The 9,117-nt window shown below is 38.5% G+C and overlaps 1 protein-coding gene across 1 annotated transcript; it reads left to right on the forward strand.

The window, feature by feature from the left end:
* Window positions 1–663: 663 nt before the first annotated feature.
* LOC104469963 (rab3 GTPase-activating protein catalytic subunit-like) lies at window positions 664–9,117 on the forward strand (the record flags this gene model as incomplete). The annotated part of the gene is made up of 10 exons (XM_010084712.1): window positions 664–718; window positions 994–1,362; window positions 2,126–2,263; window positions 3,873–4,100; window positions 4,623–4,719; window positions 4,809–4,912; window positions 5,018–5,133; window positions 6,394–6,496; window positions 8,043–8,063; window positions 8,875–9,117. Coding segments are annotated over 10 exons (1,474 nt in total), but the record flags the coding sequence as incomplete, so codon positions are not given.

Below are 9,117 nucleotides of genomic sequence, written 5' to 3' on the forward strand. Positions count from 1 at the left end.
TTTGTGGTGTAGTTTTACCACTTTTCTAAGGGAGCTGTTCCAAGTTCCTGCTGGTGTAATAGCCTTTTCAGGCAGCTACTGCTGTCTCGAGTATTCCAACCCTTCCAGGTTATGTCTGGTGCAGTAGAGCTTGTTGCAGACCAAATGAAGGTTTCTATCAAGATGAGGTATTGATGTAGAGCACAAATATATTGCTCTTCTCCCCTTTTCTTTCCCCTAAAATGGGGTGGACTAGCCTTTTATTCGCTAGTTTTGCCCTGCAGATAAAATGGAAGTTGAACTATATAGAGATCACTCTACTGTAGCATTACAATTTTTAAAGTAAAGTGAAAGGTACTTAATTTTTGTTTGGAAAGAATTACCCTTTTAACTTCCAAATGGAAAATTGACAGTGAAATGCAGGTGTGTCTATTCTCTGCTAGTCGGAATGGTCTCTCAGTTTCAGAAATGACCTCTAGGAAATCAATGTATTTTAACTTTTGGGCTTGTTCAAGTCAGTAGCTTGTCTTCTGAGATCACAGAAGAGCTGCATTGTTGAAATGCTGGGGGTGGGTTCAGTGTGGATGTTTGCCCCATTTTTTGCTTTCGTATGATTTAAGACAACATGCATGTGAAAGATTCAACTTTATAATTGATAATGGTTACACTTCTACCTTTTGTTAGATTAGCTAATGGCCCTCCAGATCTGAGATGCTGTTTACTGCATCAGAAACTTCAGGTAAATATCCCAAATTTAAGAATAACTTTTCTCCTAAGGAAACTGTAAAAATTGTAGCAATTATTATATTGTTATTGTAGTTTTAGTTATACTTGTGGTTTTGAGTCTGGATTTAATTTCTTGGGGAAATCTTTGTTATAGCAACAAGTTTGTTGGAATTGATATTTTTTTGGAATTGTAAGAGATTTTTTGATGACTCTCCCAAGTTTTTCTGTGACAGTGTTTCCATAAGAGAAGTAATTGCTAAACAATTTTTTTTTCCTTTAACTTGTTAGATGTTAAATTGTTGCATTGAAAGAAAGAAAGCAAGAGATGAGGGGAAAAGGGGAACCCTGTCTGATCGTTCACCTGGTGGTACTTCTGGTGATGCTGGAAAAGGACCAGACCACTCTGGAGATAACCCTGATAAGGAGAAAGAATTTGGCAAGTCTTGGGAATCATGGAGTGACAGTGAAGAGGAGTTTTTTGAATGTCTAAGTGACACAGAAGATCTTAAAGGAAATGGACAGGAAAATGGAAAGAAAGGAGGAGCAAAAGAAGGCAACAAAGAGCCTGTAAACTTAAAACCAGAAGGTCGTCTGCATCCACATGGAAAGCTGACGCTGCTGCATCCAGGAGAGCCTCTCTACATTCCAATAACACAGGTTAGGTAGTGAGAGCTGAGTCAGATTTGCAGTACAACTCATGAGATATGGCTCATACCTAGGACTGTGAAATTGTGTGTAGTTTGCAGGTTATAACCTTATCTATTGTTAAAATTGCTGAGTGGTTTTGGCCCAAGACCTTGTTTTCAATTTTTAAAACTTGATGAGGCTGTTAACACAAAGAGCATGTAAGACTTCAGTTTATTTGAGAATGGGTCTCCTTACCAAATGTCACTCAGAACAACTTTTTTAAACAAGAGGAGGTGTCAGAGGAAGTAGTTTGTGTTCTTCATGCCTGGCTGATTTCAGTATTTTTCATTCACTTGAGAAAAATTATTTTTAATGGATGTTGCTTTGCATGGGTAAAAGTTATGTGCAGAGTGTAGTCTGGCAAATGTTATCAATTAATGGGCTCACGTTATCAATGGCAAAAATTCTGCATTGCTTTAGGTGGACTTTCATCCATCTCAACAAAATAGTGTCAGTCAAACATTTCTTGGACTTCATCTGGATTTTGTCATTTTAATATCTCCTTATATTGCTACCTCATTCTCAGGTTGTTTTCTTTTTAATTTCTTTTTGTTCCTGTCTTCTTTGGATGCACAGCTTTAGGCTAAACAGTTTAACCAGCAGAAATATAGTTATTTCCTTTGAGTGAAGATAAAGTAGAATAAACTTTTGGTGACAGGGAGCTTTCCACTCCTCCTTCCTTAATAAGGGCTGAGTGTCGGAGGCTATTTGTAAACAGTTTTCCATGTTGCAGGAACCAGCACCCATGACGGAAGATTTGCTGGAGGAACAGTCTAAGGTACTGGCAAAACTAGGAACATCAGCGGAAGGTGCTCATCTTCGGGCACGCATGCAGAGTGCCTGCTTGCTCTCAGATATGGAGTCTTTTAAGGTAATACTACTTGAAGAATTTTGTGAGACTGCTTGCTTCTTAAACTGTCCCTCTTGCTTATGGTGAACAATTTTGAAGTTTTTATGACGAGGTTTTTTTCCTCAACGAAAGAGTTTCAGAATAGTTTAAAGCTGAAAATGAAAACGTATTGATAAAACTCTTAGAACATTACACAGTCTATGACTCTCCAGTCTGTTATACTGTAGCATTCTAGTAAATTTGCACAATGTCTGTGGGGAGGAAAAAAACCCCAAAACATACAGTTGATAAATAGGGAATTAAAACTTGGACAAACCCATGCACAATGATGTCAGAAGAAAACTGAGCATCAAAGTCCTGAAACAAAATTACGTGTCTTTCCCTCCCACCACCTTGTAGCTTTCATTTATTGTCTCTCTCTTACCTGTACTTCCCACTGTGTCTAGCTTTGTAAAATGCACCTTTAATCGGGCTCCAAATGGGTAACATGTAAAGGTGGTGTAAAGAAAACAAAATCTATTAACATGTTCACCATTCTGTATTTGGACTTTGGAGAGGTGGACGTAATTTATGTGTATAATTGAAAATGTCTTGTTCTTCATTGCTATTTAGAAGTCTTGTACAGCTGTTCATCAGATTGGGACAGGACTAGCTGTGGTTCTGGGTAATTTCTTCCATTTCTTTTCTGAGCTCTGCAGAGGGAGCTAAGAGCACGTGCAGTGCTGTCATCAAAGGATCTCAAAACTATAAAAAGATTGGACATTCTGTCGTATACGTGTTTTTTAATTCTTGCAATGTTACTTTGCAGTAAGAAGATACAGATGTACTGTAGAGAAAGAATATTTATGACACATAAATATCAGTTGATTAGCAGTGATACATGTCATATTAGTTATATGTAGCAGTTTCATCTCTATCGTGCAAGTGATCTAAAAACTCAAAGTAAGAATATAGAACCATAATTTGAAGTGGAAGTGCACTTTTGGTAGGTACGTTGGGTAGAAAGCTGTGTTTCCTTTTATGTTCTAGACCTATGGATGTATTTACCTGTGTTGACATCTATGAAAAATGAAGTGATTTTTGTTTGGGGAAGATGTTTTTTTTTTCCATTTTCAGAGGAAGAAGAAAAGGTGAATTTTGTTACTGGATTGTTAAGATAGAAAGTCAGTGCTGAAAGCATACATATGTAGCCTAGTGATTCTTTTAGGCTTGGGCTGTTTTTCATCTAAGTCTTTAATGGTATAAGCTTATACATTAAAAATTTAGTGAAAATTCGTATTTATTGCTTGTATCAAGTACCAGATGGAAGATTGACTTAACAGTATAACTTTGAGTTTGCCTGAGATAAGTGATGAATGTACTGTTTCGGGAGGATAAGAGGAAGGTTTCTTTGTTTTTGTTCATAGTGTGTGATTTTTTTCCCCCGCCATTGTCTTGGTTTATACTTGCTTTATCCCCTCACCCTCCGAGGTCTCTTTTCTAATGTGCACTTTGCTGACGGTGAACAGAATTCCTTGAGTTTTGGCTCCTAGCCTGTGGTCTACCCACTAAACTGTACTGCCTTCCCACCCAGGTTATCCTGTTTTTATAGGATTTTTCAGGCACAAATTTTATCTCTTCTTCATTCCAGGCAGCTAATCCGGGATGTTGTCTGGAGGATTTTGTGAGGTGGTACTCCCCTCGGGATTACATTGAGGAGGAAGTGGTTGATGAGAAGGGGAATGTAGTAATTAAGGGCGAGCTGAGTGCCCGAATGAAGATTCCTAGCAACATGTGGGTAGAGGCCTGGGAAACAGCAAAACCAATCCCAGCCCGGAGGCAGAAGCGACTCTTCGATGACACTAGAGAGGCAGAGAAGGTAAAAAGCTCTGTGGCTAGCAATAATGTGATCTGTAATGCTTGTACAAAGCTTTCTTTCTCCTGCAAGATTTAAACATTAACATGTCGTTGCACTGTATTCTTGGGAGTTATTAAACTCTTTTGTACATGGTTTGGGGTTAATCAGAAATTCTTGCTGCTGTACAACAGTGTGTTTGGAGTATCTAAAATAATTAGTGTGTGGAATGTAATGTCATAAGCTGCGTTACTTAGGTACTTCTTTGAATTATTAGTAAAAAACAGATTTTTGTCTGCATGTATGTGTTAGAAAACTAAAGTGTTCCTAAAAATTATTTTTAGTTTCATTCTAACCTGTTAGGGCTGTAAGCAATCGCTGATTGGTATCACAGCAGGATTAATATAAAAGCCACCTATTGAGTCCTGTCTTAAAACAGTGCTCCCTTCTTGTGAATTCTTCAATGTAGGTGCTCTTCTTTCATAGTTAACCTTATCTTTGGGAAGCAGTTTTGATCTGTAATGTATTAATTTTCCAATGTTATAGGTGCTTCATTACCTTGCAGTTCAGAAACCAGCTGATCTTGCGAGGCATCTCTTGCCTTGCGTCATCCATGCAGCTGTACTCAAAATAAAGGAAGAAGGTAAATAATGTTTAATAAATTATTAAGATATTTTAGGGTGGACACTGATGCAATAATTACAACTTCTTTGTTTATTTTCCTCCTAATAGAAGCACTAGAAGATATATCTTCAGTTAAGAAGATTATTAAGCAGATAATATCCCATTCCAGTAAAGTTTTGCGGTTCCCCAATCCAGAGGACAAGAAGTTGGAAGTAAGGCTTTTGTACTGGCTGGGGCTGAAAACTTAATAGGCTTTTACACTGTTCATGTGCTAAAATACCATATTTTTAATGTTCACTGTTATTAAACTCCTGCAGGAAATCATTGCTCAGATTATGAGTGTGGAAGCTATCATCGCCAGGGCCAGGTCTCTGAAAGCAAAATTTGGGGTGGAGAAATGTGACAATGAGGAGGAGAAAGAGGACCTACAGAGGTGACTGATGATTTTTTTTTTCCCTGTGTTGTTTTGTTTTTCTTCTGATGGCCTTTTTTTTGTATTTTCAAAATTTAAGACAGATGGAAGTGGTGATAATACAGAAATATTATGGAATCATATTTAGTAGCTATAAACATTAGGTGTCCCTGTCCCTAGGCTACCCAGAGATGTTATGTGTACCCTATATGGGTACCCAAAATGCTTCTCTGAGTAAACATCTCTTTGAAAACATGTGATACAGTTTATTTTATGGAATTTGTTTTTGTCTTGACAGGACTGGGTATTTTGTGAATTTTTTTTGTGTGTGTAAAAGGTATATTGAACTTTTTTACAAGAAAGGTAAAATTAGGACTAGGAATTCAGTATTTTCTATAACTAATAGGGAGTGAAATATCTCCTCAAAGTTCCATTTTCTTATTCTAGTCTCCTTACTGATTTGAAACATATTACCGAGGAACCATGTGAATGAAAAGCCATGAGCCACGTTTCATTGCTCCACTGTTTGCTGTGAGATTATTTACTTATTGCTTAAGATGATTAATACATAATGTTAAAAAAAAAATCTTAAGCTTCTTGCTGCTGTGCTGAGAGGGAGAGATGACATTTTTGTAGTACATGTTGGGAGTTCAGAGGAGTGATGTTTGACCAAGGTGATATCTTTGTGCTCAAAAAAATTGTCATGTTGTTACTAATTCTGTGTGGCCAACACCATGAAGGCTTTTCATGTTGGATTTATACATCTGCATGAGGAGCCTGGGTTCCATTTATAGTTAATTGAGAGAAGTAGTCCTTTCGGAGGCTGAATTTCAACCTAGGCGTTAAGTGGCCCTGCTGCTGGAGCTGCAATGCAAACACCTGTATAATTCTGCCTTTCCTGACCTTACGTGGGAGGCTGCTGTCTTCAGCTTAGCTTTGACTTACATCACCTGTGGAAGAACAGCTGCTTGTATTAGCATGAAAGAAAGAGCAACAAGTAGGAGGGAACAACTGAAGGCTAAGGGGGGTTTAGTCTTTAGGGCAGAAGGAAGGGATGAAAAGGTGATGATAGTGTTTGAGTGGGATGCTGAGAAGTGTCAGGGTTTTCTTCCTTAAGCTCCTAGAATGGAGATCTCTTGAGTGTCTGCCCATTCTCGCTGTGTGCAAATGGTGCTAGGTGGAGACCTCCTCACAGGAGAAAATTCTCGTTTCAGATCAGCAGACTAGATACAGCCGAGAATTAAACATTCCTTTTTCCTTTTGAATAATTTCTACCACCAGATTTGTAAACTGTCTCCTGGAGCAGCCAGAAGTATCAGTTATTGGTGCAGGAAGAGGACCTGCTGGTAGCATTATTCACAAGCTGTTCGTGAATGCTCAGAGGGTAAGAGAGTTCTCGATTGCTTTGAAGACATTTCTAATTTAAGCAGTGTGAGGAAATGACTTACCATATGATGCCAGTTTATTTTGTCTGCATATATGCATGTATTGTCATAAATGTGCTTGAGGGTTTTTTTTTTTTGTGATGTTCAACATGATTTTGGCAATAACAGAACCTTGCAAGATGAAAGCACAGTAGGTGACCTGGGATGTCAAAAGATAGAGGTGTCATTAATGTTTGATTTACTTTGAATGGTAACATCAGTAATGCTACTGTGGCACAAATTCCTGCTTTGTTCAAGTTACACAATACAGGCACCATTACAGCAAGAACAATCAGGTGTGTAGATTGTTTCCCATAGGAATGTAGAGAAACACAGCATAACATAAAATATTTTTAGGAGGAGTAACTCTTTAGACTGAGGCTTATACTTTGAATACTTAAGATTTCTTGTGTGGAAAGTAGTGTGCTTAGGAAGAGTTTCAGTTCTTTTCCAGTACAGCTCTGCATTGTTTACTTATTGCCAGTGTTGCATCTGTTTTCTGGAAACCCTTCCCCATCCTGTATTGGTATAAATATTCCCTTTTTCTCTTAAGCAGTCTTTGTAATAATTAGCCTTAAAGTATTGATTCCAAACTTCTTGGACTGCAGTCAGCCTTCAGTTTCTGTCAGAATTACACCTATTCATAGCATCAAATTGTCTAACTAAAATCTAACTGCAGTAGTAATAATAAGGTAGCATAGTATTGCAGACATCTTAGAGCCTGAAATTCTGTTTGGAAATCATTGTTGCAAAAATGCTGTGATTGGGTATCAAAGACTTTAAAGATATGGGTGCTTTTATAATAATTGTATTTTGCAACTCAGCGTAAAAAGGACCATTCTGAAAACAGACCATGGTTATTCTGAGAAATGAAAATAGGAACATTAATTTTATCCTTCTAGTCTCTAGGGAAAATCTGGTTGCAAATCTCAACACGTCAACCAGCCTCACTTACAGACTTCCCTGTAAAGCCCACGATCGTACGCTGTAAGTGTATGCAAGCGTATGCACTTGCCTTTTAATATTGAGGCATTGTATTTTTAAAGCTGAGTAAGAGTTTCTAGCATTAATGTTCGATAAACATGTATGTAAATTTCCAGGGTTTTGTTTCTTTTGAAACATCAGTAAGTTACTAAAGCTAGGTTACAGATACTTCCCACTAGTAGCTGGTTACTGTTAATTAAGACTTAGTGGGAAAGGAGCTCACTTGCTACCAAAACCCCTACCATGAATTATTTCAGTAGAGAGCTGTTTGGTAAATAGAAGTTGAATGACTTTCTTGTTCCTTACCTTTTGAACCTGGACTCCTCTCCATGAGCTGCGTAAAATGTGTTTTTATATTGTCAGGTTTTCTCAGGAAAATTATGATAGCAAATGCATGTTCTTGGAAGTAGAGTGCATGATGTCTCTTAAACCTACAATCTCCTTCTAACCTCTTGTCAGTCACCTCTGACTTGCCTTTGTTTCTATCTTTCATCACTGATTCTTTTCTCATCCCTTTCCAAGCTGACTGAATCTTCTGATGAGGTAACCAACTTTGTCCCTCGTTTCCCACTCATCTTCCCTAGCTGCATAGAGTCGAACCTTTTGGTAGACAGAGTACAGCAGCCTGATTTAGTTTGTACTGTTGTTCACATATTATGCATAAATATAATTTTGTGTTTCCAGAATGGTTTTTCCTCATTCACAGACTTACTTGATTTTTAGAGCCTAACAGGTAGTGAAAAGAGAGAGAAATCTTTTAAAAAAAACCCAAACAAACCAAAACCCAAACCAAACCAAACAAAAACCATTTTTTCAAGTGAATATTGATATTTTCTGATGCTGAAATATTTATATTTTCTGACTTTAGTGTTGCTGCTTACTGGCTCTGAGGCACTGAGTGTCGATTTCTCTGCTTATGGCCTCTCTCTGGCCATGGAAAGCACGTATCAAAAGCAGTATTTTGAGTTGGAAAAGGCAGGTGACTTTTTGTCAGGGCTCCAGTAGTGGTGCTGGGTATTCTTAAAAGGAGGCTGGCTTTGGCCTCAGGTAGCCACAGAGAGCTGAGGAGAGAGCTCTGCTGGAGAAGGCATTTGGTCTGGTCAAAACCCTCACTGTCAAAAAATCAGGAGCTTAATCTAGGCTGAGCCTCACCATCCACACATGAAGGTTCTTCCATTTGGTTTTGCGCAGTTTATTTCTCGACATCCCATGAGTGTCTTGCTCTGTGTACACATAAAGCCTTTTGATGTGTTTACCATTTCTAATCTTCCTCTGTTCCTCTTATGAAATATTTTCTGAATCCTGATGTTAAGAAACAGCTTGCCCTGTAACAATACCTCTGCTCTTATTTAAGGTTTCTGCAGCGCCTCCACTTGATGAAGAATTGAGGAGATCGGGCTCATCAGAGGAACGACGACTCAACGCAGGCAGCATTTCAGATTTCCCTCCGCCCACGGGCCGCGAGGTGATTTTGCGCACAACTGTCCCCCGCCCTGCCCCATACTCCAAACCACTGCCCCAGCGCATGTACAGCGTGCTGACCAAGGAAGATTTTCGACTTGCTGGTGCCTTTTCAGCAGATACGACGTTCTTCTGA

The sequence above is a fragment of the Pterocles gutturalis genome, unplaced genomic scaffold (assembly GCF_000699245.1).
Source record: "Pterocles gutturalis isolate BGI_N339 unplaced genomic scaffold, ASM69924v1 scaffold7435, whole genome shotgun sequence".
Classification (NCBI taxonomy): Eukaryota; Metazoa; Chordata; class Aves; order Pterocliformes; family Pteroclidae; genus Pterocles; species Pterocles gutturalis.